This window comes from Cryptotermes secundus, unplaced genomic scaffold (assembly GCF_002891405.2).
Source record: "Cryptotermes secundus unplaced genomic scaffold, Csec_1.0 scaffold489, whole genome shotgun sequence".
Lineage (NCBI taxonomy): Eukaryota > Metazoa > Arthropoda > Insecta > Blattodea > Kalotermitidae > Cryptotermes > Cryptotermes secundus.
The window spans coordinates 182696-199142 of NW_019724745.1; the positions used below are offsets into that span (position 1 = coordinate 182696).

Below are 16447 nucleotides of genomic sequence, written 5' to 3' on the forward strand. Positions count from 1 at the left end.
ATAGGACTAGGGGTGCGCAGCTTTTCCACAGCACGGCCACAATGGAAAATATGGAAGTCATTCCGGACGGCTCGAAGTTGTAGTAGCAGTACGCAATATTCCTAATCTTCTGCTTCAAGGAATAGGCTTACTAGCCAGAAGCTTTCCCATTAACGTCAGATTTTATCAGTTCAGCGCTTTATATGCCTCGAAGCATTCTTTCCTTGTCCTTAATTCGGAACTCCTTGGGGGTTACTGGTTTTCGAGAATGTTTTGAACATTTTCGCACCATCTGTTTCTTTTGTTTGAATGCCTGTATCATCTTCATCACCACGTATTTTCCTTTCTGAAACGTATATTATTTGTCATTTTTGTTTGGAAAGCTTCGTATTAGAATCTTTCCCATTCCAGACAATTGTTTACATGAAATGGCCCATCTGAAAAACCGAGGGGAATTGTTTCGAGAGAAGTTCATGCAAAAATTTTAGATATAATTTCTGTTGCTGCTTTACAAACTTGTCGTTCCCCTATCCGAAAGTTCTTGGGCTCTGAAGTTCTGGAACCTGGATCTCAACTGCACAAACCAACGGTGCAGGGTAAAATAATTTGCAAATTTATTGTAGTAAACCAGTCGAACAGAACTGCCATTTAAACATAAAGCACAATTATATACATATGTGCCCTGTGTATATTTTTACTGCTATATTTGAACATAAGATAATTATATACGTATCTGTCTGTGGGTCTGCAGCCCTTCGTTGAACCTTGGCCGCTATTTTCAGTTTTTTGATCTTTTTACACATTCGGTAGGGCTCCTTGGACGGGGGGTCACCCGTCACAGGGCTGCTACTTACACAGGAGAGCACAAACAGAATAAACGCACACAGACATCAATGCCTAGAGTGGGATTTGAACCCACGATCCCAGTGTTCGAGCGGACGAAGGCAGCTCATGCCTAAGACCGCGCGGCCGCTGTGATCGGCATATTATATACGTATTTTTTTTTTCATTAGCTCTTCCAGCCCATTCAGGGCCCAAGCCTCTTTTTCAGTTCCGTAATCATTTTTCACAGGCGGTAGGACTCCTTGGACGAGTGATCAGGACGTCGCAAGGCCGCTACCTACACACAGGACAACACAAACACTGAATAAACGCATACACACACACACACACACCGAAGATCCTTGCCTTGAGTGGGATTGGAACCCACGATCCCTGCTTCCGAGCGAGCGAAGACAGTGCATGCCTTAGACTGGACGGCATATGCATATAGGCCTATGTCAATATGCCAAGAGCCTATTAGGGAACTGTTACGAGTTAGCGGCATGCAGTCTGCGTGCAGCCCGGGTGGAATGTGGACCAAGGCCCTCCTGCACTGTGCCCAACTGTTTTCCTTCAGAGTAGAAAGCGGGAGGCCTACTTTTGTATCTTAGGGGGTTACGCTAGAATTCATGGATCGTTGAAAAGCAGCAGACTAAGATAATTTTGCTGCGACGTTCAGTATGGCACCACGCATTCTGAAACCTCTTCACTGTAGGGAACATTTCCCGGCTGACTTTACCCTAAAACGAAAGAATTTTCGAGCACAGTGCCGAGGAGAATGTCTGGGGTGAGTAGGGGCGTATTGCATCATGAGGAATGTACCACATTGATACACGCCTCAGAGCAGCGGATTGGACTGTTGTTGTCCCATGGGGTGCTACAGTACAAAATGGCAATAACGAAGAATCTCTTGAACAGCTGAACAGCTCTTACCATCTCACGACGGACTTCGATCCATGGAGTGCGTTAGCTGGCGGGTGTCAGTTGCTGTCAGTACTCCTGCAGGAAACCGGAGGCTTTGCCATACACACCCAGACCACATTACCTGAGCAAGCTTATGTTGGTTCGAATTCAATATGATAAGTCACCGAATGTCGTCGCTGAATTGGTGAGGTCCCGGGTTCAGTTCTTGGCTATCTGGACTGAGGGTGTTCGATATTTACTTTAGTTCATCTATTAAAATTTCGGAAAGTCGTGGGGAGAAGAGGAATGCACATAGGATATTCGTGGGAGAGCCAGATGGAAGGAGACCACTGGGAAGACCAAGGCGTAGGTGGGTGGACAATATGAAAATGGATCTTAGAGATGTAGGATGGTATGATATGGACTGGATTGATCTGGCTCAGGATAGGGAACGGTGGAGGGCTCTTGTGAACATGTTAATGAACCTTCGGGTTCGATAAAATGCTGCACAGTTGGCGGCTTATCAAGAAGGGCTCAGCTCCATGAGTGAGTGAGCGGTGCCCCGGCTATTTCTGGTCAAATTTAAATCCACTGCGGTTCTGCTGGTCCATTTAAATGCCACTGGGCTATGTAATTTGAACTATTATTATGAACTAAGTTTCAGTAACCTTGAAACACCCCGCATCGAGGTCCCCAATGGGTGGGAATGGACTAAACTGGGTAAGACCTCTTCCTTCCAGATCCGTTCCGATTTATCACTAACATCCTCGCATCATATTCGTTGCTGTAGTCAGTTGAGAAAGCGATGTTAAAGAAGATATATTTGCATTTCTGTTGCAGTGGACACAGCAGTGCCGGGCTCACACTCACTTCTTGATCTGGGCGTCACATCACCGTCCCCACCGCCAGTCAAGCGAGAGCCCGCAGAGCATAAGGCTTTGCTCCATGGCATCGTCGGCCAGCACCCCCACGTGGCTCACCGCCCGTCCGCGTATACCACCTCTACAACAGGTAATTATTTTCAGAGTTAGTGTATCTAGCTAGTACTCAAATCCATTCGTTCATCAGTGGTTGCACACCCCTCTGTTGGGCCCCGGCCTCTTCTTCAGTTTCGTCATCTTTCTTTACACAGACGGTAGGACTCTTTGGACTAGTGATCAGCCCGTCACAAGGCCGCTATCTACACACAGGACAACACAAACACAATAAACACCCACACATATCCATGCCTTGAGTGGGATTCGAACCCACAGACGGTAGGACTCCTTGAACGAATGATGAGCCCGTCACAAGGCCGCTACCTACACACAGGACAACACAAACACAATAAACACCCACACAGATATCCATGCCTTGAGTGGGATTCGAACCCACGATCCCGGCTTCCGAGCGAGCGAAAATGCGTCTTAGACCGCTGGGCTACCGTGACCGGCGTAGGTACATTAGTACTAGTTATTATGTTGTAATGTATGAATTATGCAAAGCGCAGTTCCAGTAGTTCGGAAATATTTGTTAATGTGCACTGCCCGATGATGGCTTTATGAGCCGCAACGTGTAGCGGGTTGCCAGACCAGCAAAATGGGAAGGAGAGTCCAGTGGTTGTTGTGTTGAGACAGAAACAAAATGGACAATTTATATGGATTTATCTGGTTCAGGTTATGATTCAGCGGCCGATCTATGTGTACGTGGTAATGAATCTTCGGCCGGTCACGGTAGCCGAGCGGTCTAAGGCATGTACTGTCTTCGCTCCCTCGAAGCCGGGATCGTGGGTTCGAATCCCACTCAGGGCATGGCTGTTTGTGTGCGTTTTTCTGTGTTTGTCTACAGGTAGAGACCTTGCGACGAGCTGATCAGTCGCCCAAGGAGTCCTACCGAATGTAAGATCTAGAAAAACTGAAGTGAACGGAGAAGTTTATGGAGGTAGGCCTAGGCCCACTGGGGCTGTAGTGCCAAGAAAAAGATAATGAATCTTCGGCTTTTCGTAAAATGCGGGGAATAATTTGACTAGTTAGGCGGCTATTTCGACTCTCTTCAAAGTATTTGGTTAATGACAGGAGTGGCCTATTCCATTTATAGATTATCACTAAACGCAGCGCAGTTGCGTCTCACGCTGCAGAAGATTTAAAAACGTCAGCTTTTCTCGCAATTGCAAACAAAGTGTGTATGTTCCGCAGCTTATGTGCTGTGTTTACTGTTTGTTTAGGCTGGGATTTCTAAATATTGCCCCCGTTGGCGCTGGAAACGAAAGTACCGAGGCACGCTGCGTTGTCACGATTGTTTGGCTTCCCCTCTCACAGAAAAATCGTCATATACTCGTAATAAGGTCTAAACCTGGTCCTAATTCACCGATTTCACACAGTAATTGATTATTGGTTATTTGATGACGATACGATTCGGCCAACTGTGACAGGATTTTGTAATTTCGCTTCTTGAAGTAATGCTTCTTACTGAATTGTTTTAAAGGTGTTATACGCCTATAGAACCTAGTGGAAAATATGAGACGGGTATTGTTGAAAAACTGAGATCGACTTCGTCTGTATGCCTGTTATCCTTTCACTTATTTCACGGTGATAGTACAGTTTTGAAGACGGTAAAATATTACTGTCTGCTTTAATATACAGTCATTGCATTTCACTATACTTGCGCTACTTAATGGAGTTTTCCCTAGCAAATGTACAAGAATTGTAATGCATGTCGTTGGTATGTAAATGACACATTCACACAAAACCCGTTTCTATAACTGACCACTGCAGAGGAAACAGCGTTGTGACTTTTCTGTATTTGCATGCGAAGCAGTCACTTGTGTGGTTCTGCACTTGTGAACGTTTTGGATAGCTACGCGGTAGCGTAGTTGGTTCAGATACTACAAGCCGTAAGGCCTCGGATTCGATTCCCGATGAGGTCACTGGATTTTTCAATTGACCCAACCCTTCCAGCCGCACTATGACTCTGGGGTCGACTCAGCCTATAACAGAAATGAGTACCGGGAATCTTCTTGGGGGCAAAGGGCGACGTCTCACAATCCTATGGGCCTCCACGACCTGTTACAGGGATACCTATACTTTACTTTTACCACGTAGAAGACGCGCGGTGGGGAGTTAGATGTATACAGCACCTCAGTCGGAAAACATCATGGACGGATACCACTTTAAAGTCTTAAACGTAGGCCAGATGGAGGACCGACATTAAACATGATCTTAAGTAGGTTTTTTTTTAGTTTCTTGGAGTGGGCTGAGACTGAGTCCACGTGATACGTCGGGCACTAACTGGCCTATTGTACCAGCTCCGAAAGATAAATAGTGGGTGTGGAGCAGTCGGTGGAATGAGAACTGGCAGGGGAAACCGAAGTACTCGGAGAAAACCCGCCCGAGTGCCACTTTGTCCACCAGAAATCCCACATGCCCTGACCTGAGCACGAACCCGGGCCACCGAGGTGGGAAACTGAGCTATGGCACGGCCACGACCTGCAGCGGAACAAGGTTCGAGGGTGTGTAACCAACTCTTACTGTCCTATGACGTGCGTTATGCACACTGTTCTGACAAGACGGCAGTTTCTTGCCCGGCCGAATAACTTGACTTGAGTACATGCAGCGTAGAATGGGCGAAGCAGACGGCGTTAAGTAACAATGGCTGAACGAGGTTATAGCCTATGTGCTTTGTTGTCATCATCAGAAATGAAACTTTTATCCCAGTCATTCTATTGAAGTCGTCATCAAAGCTGTCTATAAACAAAAATTAGAATACACAGAACTATAATTTTGCGTGTAGTTCTGTATGGGTGTGAAACTTGGTCTCTGACATTAAGGGAGGAACATAGACTGAAGGTGTTTGAGAACAGGGTGCTGAGGAGAGTATTTTCACCGAAGAGAGATGAAGTGACAAGAGGTTGGAGAAAACTGCATAATGAGGAGCTTCATAACTTGTACTCTTCACCAAACGTGATTAGAATGATCAAGTCAAGCAGAATAAGATAAGCAGGGCATGTGGCACGAATGGGGAGAAGAGGAATGCTTATAGGATATTGGTGGGACAGCCAGATGGAAAGAAACCACTGGGAAGATCAAGACGTAGGTGGATGAACAATATTAAAATGGATCTTAGAGAAATAGATGGGATAATATGGATTGGATTGATCTGGCTCAGGATAGGGACCAGTGGAGAGCTCTTGTGAACACGGGAATGAACCTTTGGGTTCCACAAAATGCTGGGAAGTTCTTGAGTGGCTGCGGAATTGGCGGCTTCTTAAGAAGGCTCAGCTCCATGAAGTTAGTTCAGAGCTCATTTCAGGAAATAACAAGCCACACGAACGTCCACAACCGAAAGCAAGTAATCTTATGTTAAGGCCTGACTTTCCTCCCGGCGTGGCCAGAGTTACACTAACCTGCGTCTTGGATTGTAGGAAGAACGCCTCCATTTCGCTTTCCCTCGGAAGCACTGGCTTGGCAGCAAACCAGCACAGTTTACCGCAGCAGTCCAATTATAGTGTGCGTCGTTTTGTTTCATTGCCGAGACATCTGAGAGTGAAAACGCGAAGGAAATGTTCATCCGCGTTGTCTAAGTAAAAATATTTAGTGTAATGAACATGACGCTGATGGTACGAAGAAGATTGAAGACGAGCAGTAAGAGCGTTGTAGCAGCTACACACTGTGAAGAAGTGGGGATTCATGAAGTTTAAAATGACGTGAAGTCTGAAACACAGGCCTGTAAAATCTGTTGCAGGTTTTGGGATTTAGGACGCTACTAAGAAACATTCGAGTTGTCTTTCCTATTTTTATTTCGGATAAAATAATGACAACGCTCCGGCTAATTATCCTGTTCAGTGCCGCTACCGTGTAAATTAGGAGAGGGTGGTCAGATCAGAGAGAATGGGATGGACAGTGCATGTAGCGCGAATAGGAGGGATGGAAAATGTGTACAGATATTTTATTCGGAAACCTGAAAGAAAGGAACGTCTTGGGAAATGTAGATGCTGATATGAGATAAAATACGAAAATAGGCGATAAAGAAATGTAGAGAGGCAGAGGATTTGACTCGCTTAGAAGGGGGTTTGGTGTCAGGTTCTTTGAAGACGGTATTGAACTTTCCGGTTCCATAAGAAGCGAGGAATATCTTGACCACCTGAGTGATTGTCATCTTTTCAGCGACTATGCTTCATGGAGTAAGTAAATTAGGAGAGGCAAGGCCGCCATTATCAAATAGCAAGGAGTTACGTATCGGCAGCGTGGAAGTGAAGTTTTGTTTTTATTTCTAGTGGGGTGGGACTAAGTCCCTTGTACTGCGGTCACTTCTGACCTATTGTACCAGCCCCAGATGATAGGTGAGGGTGATTGTGGGGCAACTGGTGGAATGAAGATTGGCATGGGAAACCGAAGTACTCGGATAAAACCTGCCCCAGCGCCACTTTGTCCACCACAAATCCCACGTGACCAGACCCGGGATGAACTCGGGCCGCCGCGGTGGGAAGCCAGCGACTAACCGCTTGAGCTATGGCGCGGCCTAAGGGAGTGAAGTTACATAGGGTGGGGATCATTAGAATTGCATGTAGAAATTAAGGTGGTTAACTATGTGGTTGTGTTCTCTGTTCATTTATGTAAAATAAAGCCACCCCTGTAACAGGTCGTGGAGGCCCATAGGGTTGTGAGACCTCGAGTCTCCCACATTTTCTAGACAGTGGGCTCACAGATGGCGGTGAGGTTGTCAGCCTTACGCGCCGGCCGCCCTTTACCGCTCAGGAAGATTCCTGGTACTCATTTCAGTTAGAGGTTGGGTCGACCCCAGGGCAATGGTGGGCTGGAAAGAGTAGGTAAATTGAAAAAAAATCCACCTCATTAGGATTCGATTCCGCGACCTTCCGGCTTGTAGCATAGTTCAACGATCAACTACGCTATTGTGACTCTCCTCATTCAATCCCCTGCGGATGCAGTCATATTTCTGCTGCAGCATTGATATGCAGGATTCGTGGTATGAACCTTACAGATTGTGTTTGTACGGGGAAATTACTTTCTTTGCTAGTCTAGATTCCATGTGTCATGTGAGCGGAAAACAAAGCAGTGACCGTGAAAGTTGCTAGACCGCGGGCGACCCGACTGGTGTGGTATTGTCCGCATCTGCATCCGTAACTTTCTGATAGCAAACGAATTTATATAGATAAAATATTTAATTGAATGCCATCTGTATTCTGTCATTTCCATGAATCGCACACAAGGCAAAACTCGGTATAATACACGCAAATTTGCCACAGGAAATATAATTTAGTCGGTCAAGAAGACTTTCGAATCTCTTAACCGATATTTCTGAACAAATGCATCGTCATACTGGGCAAGAGAGTCGCTGTGTTCGTCATCTCGAAACAGCGGCGGAACGAGTCGTGAAATTGAATGTAGGTCCACAGATTGCCACCAGGTGGATGTCGTCAATCAGCACGGAACCGCGTCCAGTAGAGTATGTATCCGGGAACGGCACCAACTGAACTGAGGTTCATTGTGAAATTAGGAGAAGAAGAAATTCTTGAAATAGTGTTATTCTGTTCAGAAACTGATATCACCTTGTCTGCGTTCAAAAATTCTGATGAAGCCATTAATTTGCAATGTGTTTTGTCTCAGTGTGTAAAACAAAGTCTTACTTTAGACAGATGTTTGAAAACAAAGTTCTCAGGGAACTATTTGGCCCCAAGAAGGATCAAATTAGTGTATAATTATGATATTACATAATGTGGAACTTTGCTATTTACACTCGTCAGCGAGTGTTGGTAAGTGGTGAGAACTAAGGTACGATGCGGGTGCAATCACGAAAGAATGCATATGTCTCTGGATTTGGTGATGCCTTTTGCAAAACGGACGTATCGAACACTACAATGCACGTGAGGGATATCATGAAAGGGAAGTGGCTGTAAGGGTGGGAAGTGGGCGTATGGTCATGTCCAGTGGCTGAAGTTAGTATTTGTAGCATGACCCGAAGGGTCGAGTCAGCTAATATCAAATAAATATGTCGCGTTGGTCTGCAGAAAGGACGCAGCTCTGTAGAAGTACACGTGTTGGAACCTCAACGACTGTGGTTCTGCCAATGCAGACGTTTGTCGCTAGGTAACGTGCTTTTATGGCCTTTTGACTTCCAGGTAACTTCATGGAACTGAGCCGTTCTCGAGAATCCGCCAGTTGTGGAGCTACTTAAGAACTCCTCAGCATTTCATGGAATCCGAAGGTTCATTACCATGTTCACAAAAGCACTCCACTAGTCCCCATCCTGAGCCAGATGATCCACTTTCGTTGCCCTATGCGAAGATGAAATTTTAAAATACAGTGAACTGCAGTCTGCTTGCCGCGTTAGAACGTTACAAATGTGAATCATAAATCGCGGACGGAACGTTCCATGAAAGGAGATGCAGCGGGCAGTTCGAACTGGAAGCTGGGCTTCAGCAAATGTACGTCATTTTTAACGTCTCTCTCTGTGACACGGTGTAACTGAAGTTTTGAAATGTCCATCATTAAAATTCGTCGCCCCATAATAATTCCAGAACCGGGGAGTCCTAAACATGTTTTCTTTTTCTCTCGCTCTGTCCATTTAATCCTTTCAGGAGCAACTATTTCCATTCTCAACGGCTCCTCTGTGAAGAAGCAACCCTCGTGCTGTGAGGGGCTGCGTCCATTCACTAGGGTAGCCTTCCGTACTTAATGCGGATGCGTCCGAGATTGACCCTTCACCCCGCTGGTCATTAATCGTGACATTATGTAGCAAGGGGTCAGCACTGACCGTTGCGGCGAGGCCTGGCCAGTAGGAAGCGGCATATTAGCAGCCTTTATATACATTGGAGAGGTTCGTCCGGTTCTCCTTAAGAAAACACGCAGCTCACCGCGCGTTCCCACACGTCGGCGGGACACTAATGGGACCTGCAACCCCTCTGTGTACGTTATTGGAGATGCTTCGATTCGTTTGTCAACGGTTAGCATCTTCCCACAGCCTGTGCCATTCCAAGGCCACCGTAACAAAAGCTAAGCACTACGCCATGAAGGCGTATGGGGGAGTCAGTGCATAGATCCACATGTTCTTGACCTCGGCACTAGTTGTAGGTGAGTGGTCGGCTTCAAGTCCCGGCCGCTTTATCCCCTGTGCCTCTTAGATAGGTTGGGTGGACCCCAGAGCCGGTCTACACGATTGGAGAAGTAAACATTTTTGACCATACCGGAACTCGAATTCCGACTCCTCGGTCGTCCAGCCCCATAGTCATTCGCTATACCGACTGAGCTATCCCGGCTCCTTCTATGGCCACTGTAAGATACAGAAATGTAATAAGTAATTCGCAAAAATAGGTGAGAATTGCTTCTGTCTTGGAGTGCTGTTACAGAGGCTTTGGTAATGTAATTAAGTTACCCCCTTACCGAATTGTTACACTACGAAATGGAAGTAAAATCCCTGCCGTCTTAACCTTGCTACAAGATAGAGGCGTATGATGAGTGTAACATGTCGGCACTATTCTATATTGCGAATGCTGCGCCGTGACGTATGTGGACGCGGGAGTATAGCTCCACCCATTTGAACTTCGGCACTAGTTGAAAAAGAGTGGCTAGTTTCACGGTGCAGACAAGAGAACGAAGGTGAAATATTTCTGAGTTTAATAAGTGGGGCTGTACCTGCAAGCTGATAGGCACCACGACATGAAGACGTATAATTTGTTTGCGGTCTAATATTAACGATTCTGTTAGTAGCTGAAGCCATGTAGCGTCGAATGATGGTGAAAGTACTGAATACTGAATTTCAGGGAATTCTTAGTGGCCTGATTGGAATTGCTGTCCCAGTATTTGCCCATAAGGATAATGCAAAACCACAAAGATCAGTCAGGATAGGCCATCTTCTGGCCTAGATTTAAACCCGGAATCTCTGGAATACGAAGCAGGATTGCTACTCACTGGACGCGACGTTTGGGGGAAATGAAGGCACAGCTCCACGAATCCTGTCGCGGCATGAGCTTGAGATGAGTAGATCATTTTCACGCCTGGACTGTTGAGTAGTTTTTTTTGGGTAGGGTGAGACTGAGTCCACTTTGTACGTCGGCCACTCATTTGCCTATTGTACCAGCCCCGGTTGATAGATGAGTGTGGAGCAGTCGGTGGAATGAGAATTGGAGGGAAACCGAAGCAAACTGCCTCAGTGCAACTTTGTCCACCACAGATCCCACATGACCTGACCTGGGCTCGAACACGGACCTCCGCGTGGGAAGTGAACTTGAGTAGGAAGAGCCGTCTGGCTACCAGCGAATACAAGGCGCGACGGGCGTCAGAGCCGGTCTGCCCGTGAGGAGAGTACATTAGGCTGACATCAAAGATGGACAAACTGTATTACTCGGGATGTTATGCACGTAAATCTCCGAGATAAAGTGAGCACAACACAGTGGAGAAGCATCATCGAGTTATTTCAGTGAATAGTGAACAGCTGGTTCTCACAGCGGTGGTTATGTAGATGTAACGTCGTATAGTCCGTTGAAAGTCAACCGTCATTTCGGAGGAACATGTCGCCTCCATCTTCAGGGTTATGGAATAAGCCAATCAATAAACCAGCATGAAAGCAGGTGGCAAGCGGATTGGCTTATCCTTTGGCCCAGAAAGAGGCGAAACGACGGTCGACTTTCAGTACACTGCGCGGAGGTATATCCCAGAAGATGGAACTCTTCAGTGAGCAGCTTGGCTGTGAAAGTTCAAAGGAATATTATGACAGATGTCCATACAGAGCCCAGACGTATGGATTATCAGTCGAACGTGTCACACTGCACCCAAGAACAAGTCTCATGTTACTTGAAGCTGACGAGACCTTGGCGCAAGTACTAAGAACGTGAAACAAATGAACTTTCATTTTCCGCCATTGGTAATCAGACGTATTGTTGCAACCCGTGATGAGCCCCATATTTCCCCCATAGTACGTAGCTATGTATAATGCAAATATGCGGTTATATTGGTAACTTCAGTGAGTTAAGCGTGCGGAACGAAATGCGAAGCTGTAGAGTTCTCTGCCCATGAAAGGGCCATGTCTGCTGTGCTGTGTTTAGGCTACTGAATTTGCCACTTCAGGAGTCTCGCTTCACCGTCTCTGTTCCACTCCGTCCATATATTCAATTCACATTTCGAAACTCTTTTTCTTCACATTTAAAATGTGATGATCTTAAGTATGAAGAAAAAGGGTCCAGAGGTCCCGGGTTCGAATCCCGGCGTTACCAGATTTTCTGAGAAGTATTGGGTCTGGAACGAGGTCCACTCAGCCTCATGATGATAATTGAGGAGCTATTTCAAAGAAATAGCGGTTCCGGCCTAGAAAACCGACATTAACGACCATGGGGATCCGTTGCGCTGACCACGTGACACCCTCTATTCGAAAAGTTGGGACTAACTTCGCCGACAAGCGGCGGTCGCTCTGTCAGTATAGTTCGCTTGCGGACTACAGGCCACGGAGTTTGTTTTTCTTCATATTATTTATCTAACATTACGTGTTTCCGGCTAGAGAGCCGGGATAGCGTAGTCGGTATAGCGACTGGCTACTGGCTCGACGTGAGGAGCCGGGATAGCGCAGTCAATATAGCGACTGGCTACTGGCTGGACGTGAGAGCCGGGATAGCGCAGTCGGTATAGCGACTGGTTACGGGCTGGACGTGAGGAGCCGGGATAGCGCAGTAAGTATAGCGACTGGCTACTGGCTGGACGTGAGGAGCCGGGGTAGCGCAGTAAGTATAGCGACTGCCTACGGGCTGGACGTGAGGAGCCGGGATAGCGTAGTCAGTATAGCGACTGGCTACGGGCTGGACGTGAGGAGCCGGGATAGCGCAGTCAGTATAGCGACTGGCTACGGGCTGGACGTGAGGAGCCGGGATAGCGCAGTCAGTATAGCGACTGGCTACGGGCTGGACGTGAGGAGCCGGGATAGCGCAGTCAGTATAGCGACTGGCTACGGGCTGGACGTGAGGAGCCGGGATAGCGCAGTCAGTATAGCGACTGGCTACGGGCTGGACGTGAGGAGCCGGGATAGCGCAGTCAGTATAGCGACTGGCTACGGGCTGGACGTGAGGAGCCGGGATAGCGCAGTCAGTATAGCGACTGGCTACGGGCTGGACGTGAGGAGCCGGGATAGCGCAGTCAGTATAGCGACTGGCTACGGGCTGGACGTGAGGAGCCGGGATAGCGCAGTCAGTATAGCGACTGGCTACGGGCTGGACGTGAGGAGCCGGGATAGCGCAGTCAGTATAGCGACTGGCTACGGGCTGGACGTGAGGAGCCGGGATAGCGCAGTCAGTATAGCGACTGGCTACGGGCTGGACGTGAGGAGCCGGGATAGCGCAGTCAGTATAGCGACTGGCTACGGGCTGGACGTGAGGAGCCGGGATAGCGCAGTCAGTATAGCGACTGGCTACGGGCTGGACGTGAGGAGCCGGGATAGCGCAGTCAGTATAGCGACTGGCTACGGGCTGGACGTGAGGAGCCGGGATAGCGCAGTCAGTATAGCGACTGGCTACGGGCTGGACGTGAGGAGCCGGGATAGCGCAGTCAGTATAGCGACTGGCTACGGGCTGGACGTGAGGAGCCGGGATAGCGCAGTCAGTATAGCGACTGGCTACGGGCTGGACGTGAGGAGCCGGGATAGCGCAGTCAGTATAGCGACTGGCTACGGGCTGGACGTGAGGAGCCGGGATAGCGCAGTCAGTATAGCGACTGGCTACGGGCTGGACGTGAGGAGCCGGGATAGCGCAGTCAGTATAGCGACTGGCTACGGGCTGGACGTGAGGAGCCGGGATAGCGCAGTCAGTATAGCGACTGGCTACGGGCTGGACGTGAGGAGCCGGGATAGCGCAGTCAGTATAGCGACTGGCTACGGGCTGGACGTGAGGAGCCGGGATAGCGCAGTCAGTATAGCGACTGGCTACGGGCTGGACGTGAGGAGCCGGGATAGCGCAGTCAGTATAGCGACTGGCTACGGGCTGGACGTGAGGAGCCGGGATAGCGCAGTCAGTATAGCGACTGGCTACGGGCTGGACGTGAGGAGCCGGGATAGCGCAGTCAGTATAGCGACTGGCTACGGGCTGGACGTGAGGAGCCGGGATAGCGCAGTCAGTATAGCGACTGGCTACGGGCTGGACGTGAGGAGCCGGGATAGCGCAGTCAGTATAGCGACTGGCGACGGGCTGGACGTGAGGAGCCGGGATAGCGCAGTCAGTATAGCGACTGCCTACGGGCTGGACGTGAGGAGCCGGGATAGCGCAGTCAGTATAGCGACTGGCGACGGGCTAGACGTGAGGAGCCGGGATAGCGCAGTCGGTATAGCGACTGGCTACGGGCTGGACGACCGAGGGGTCGGATTTCAACAAAATGGACTGAGGGAAGGAAGGAAGGAAGGAAGGAAGGGAGGGACATTTGTCTTGTACAATCAAGGTAGAGCGCACATAGGGCGATATGGATCAGAAGAGCAACCACGTCACGAATCGTTTGTTTGATAACCTGTTCAGTTTGTCGTGCACCAGAAGTTCCACCGTTACTTTTCGGCTTCTCTGGCCCCGTTGTTTTCTGATGTAACCTGAAAATGTAATTGAAGTTTGTCAGGCAGTTCAGGATTTGATGCACAATGGACCCTACATGGGGCACTAATGTAGCCGCACCCAGAACTTCCGGCAACCCGTCAGAATGCGGCAAGACAAAAAGAAAACAGAACGAAAGAGACAGGTCTCAATAATTAATTTCGGGAACTTGAAATTGTGTCCTCCTTGGTTATGACACAGTGAATGTAGGTGGTTGCCAACTTCTGTCCTGAAGATAGAGGCATCAGACTACGTGTTGTCACAATCAAGAAGAGCACTCACCGCCGTTAGAACCACAGATCCCATATATGGAACGTTAATTTTAAATTATTGAAAACCGTAAAAAAATGTGAACTTCTCACAGAATTGAATATTCCTTTACATATTTCAGGTCACCGAAATTTAAGTCCGACCTATTAAAAGCGCCTGAACAGTAATGGGTGTCGTCAGGGCGTGCTATAGTTCTGGCTCTTTGTCAAGCTCTTTCAGTGCCGGTGCAGTCCATGTGGGATTTTTGGTGGACTAAGCGGGACTGCGGCAAGCCCCTCCCCCCCATCCATTTCATCATTGTTCTGATCGTCGTCGGGGGGCACGCGGTAACGTAGTTGGTTGAGACACTATGCTACAAGCCCGGAGGTTGTGCGATCGATTCCCGATGAGGTGGATTTCTTTTCAATTTACCTACTCCTTCCAGCCGCACTATGGCCCTGGGGTCAATTTACCTACTCCTTCCAGCCGCACTATGGCCCTGGGGTCGACTCAGCCTCTAACAGAAATGAGTACCAGGAATATTCTTGGGGTTAAAGGGCGGCCTGCGCGTAAGGCTGACAACCTTGCCGCCATCTTTGAGCCCATTGAATAGAAAATGTGGGAACCTCAACGTCTCACAGCCCTATGGGCCTCCACGGCCTGTTACAGGGATAACTTTACATTTTTGCCGATTGTCGTCATTATCGTTAACGGCTTGTACAGTAGGTGTGTTTGGTGTCGCATTGCCATTGGACGCAATGTTATCCCACTCGTAGTGTCTCATTAAGTGACATCCAGAACGTTTCTGTCCCACAGTACGGACTGAAAGGTGAAGAGCTGAAAGACACTTTCGTATCTCAACATTTCATCCCTTTCCATCGATTTCAATGCGTCATATCACATTGAAGCATGCGCTCTTGGGAACTGCAGTTCGGCGTCAGGCGCTTAAGCACGTACGTCTGCTTTGGATCAGTAATTTAACGACGCACTGTCAAATAATATGAGAGGGTGGTAATGGAGTCATTTGGGAGAGATTTAGAGGAAACAGTCATAGCCCATCTCAAGGCGTCGCCGTTTATGAGAATAAGATAATTCGTGCAGGAAAGACATTCCTAAATCAATGCCTGGTAGGAGTAAGATATTTTCACTTAAGGGAGCCGGGATAGTTCAGTCGGTATAGCGACTGGCTACGGGCTGGACGGCCGAGGAATCGGAGTTTGAGTCCCTTTAAGGTCAAGTAGTTTCTCTTCTCCACGTCGTCCAGACCGGCTCTGGGGTCCACCCAGCCTCCTATCCAATGAGTACCGAGGGTTCTTTCTCCGGGATAAAGAGGCAGCGACGTGAAGGTGACCGCTTCAGCTAGTGCCGAGGTCAAGAAAATGTGGATCTATTGAGTCATTCCCCCACACATTCCCTTCATGGCGTAGTGCTTAATTGATTAAGAACAGGGACAACTTTGCCTTTTATACCGGCCCTTTGGCTTGTCCAGCGTAATGCAAAGTAGGTACCAAGGGCTTTTCCACAGTGGTAATGCCGTAGTGTAAAATTGACCATCTAACTCACCTCCATTTGGTGCCGAAGTTGGCAACGCGTGGAGCTCTACTTGCGCTTCATGGTATGGTACTTTAGCAAAGTGACTACTTTCCTAAGAAAAGCCTCTAACCAACTCCAGACGGGACTTGAACCGAATACAAGCCAGACGAATTACCGTTAATCTCTTCCGCATGCCGCCTAGAAAGAATCTCGCTCTGGGCCCAACCGGCTGCTGTGCTTGTCGCAGCGTTTCTCAGCCGCTGTGGTGCAGCCCGCCAACTCTGGTTGCTGCGTTATGCACGTATGTACAGTGTTTCGTCTTAGCCTGAAGAACTGCCGTTTTATTTAACTCTTCGTCTAAGTTACTTAGGCCCCTATAGGGACTAAATCATTTAACATTAATACGAAGAAGTA

General features: G+C 48.3%; 1 protein-coding gene across 1 annotated transcript in view; it reads left to right on the plus strand.

Annotated features, from left to right (window-relative positions):
- LOC111862868 (ecdysone-induced protein 74EF) overlaps positions 1 to 16447 on the plus strand; it is an 88848-nt gene that overhangs the window by 32627 nt on the left and 39774 nt on the right. Inside the window, exon 2 of the mRNA XM_023848635.2 lies at positions 2545 to 2715. Within this exon, the coding sequence (XP_023704403.1) occupies positions 2545 to 2715 (171 nt within the window). The remainder of the gene's footprint in view (positions 1 to 2544; positions 2716 to 16447) is intronic.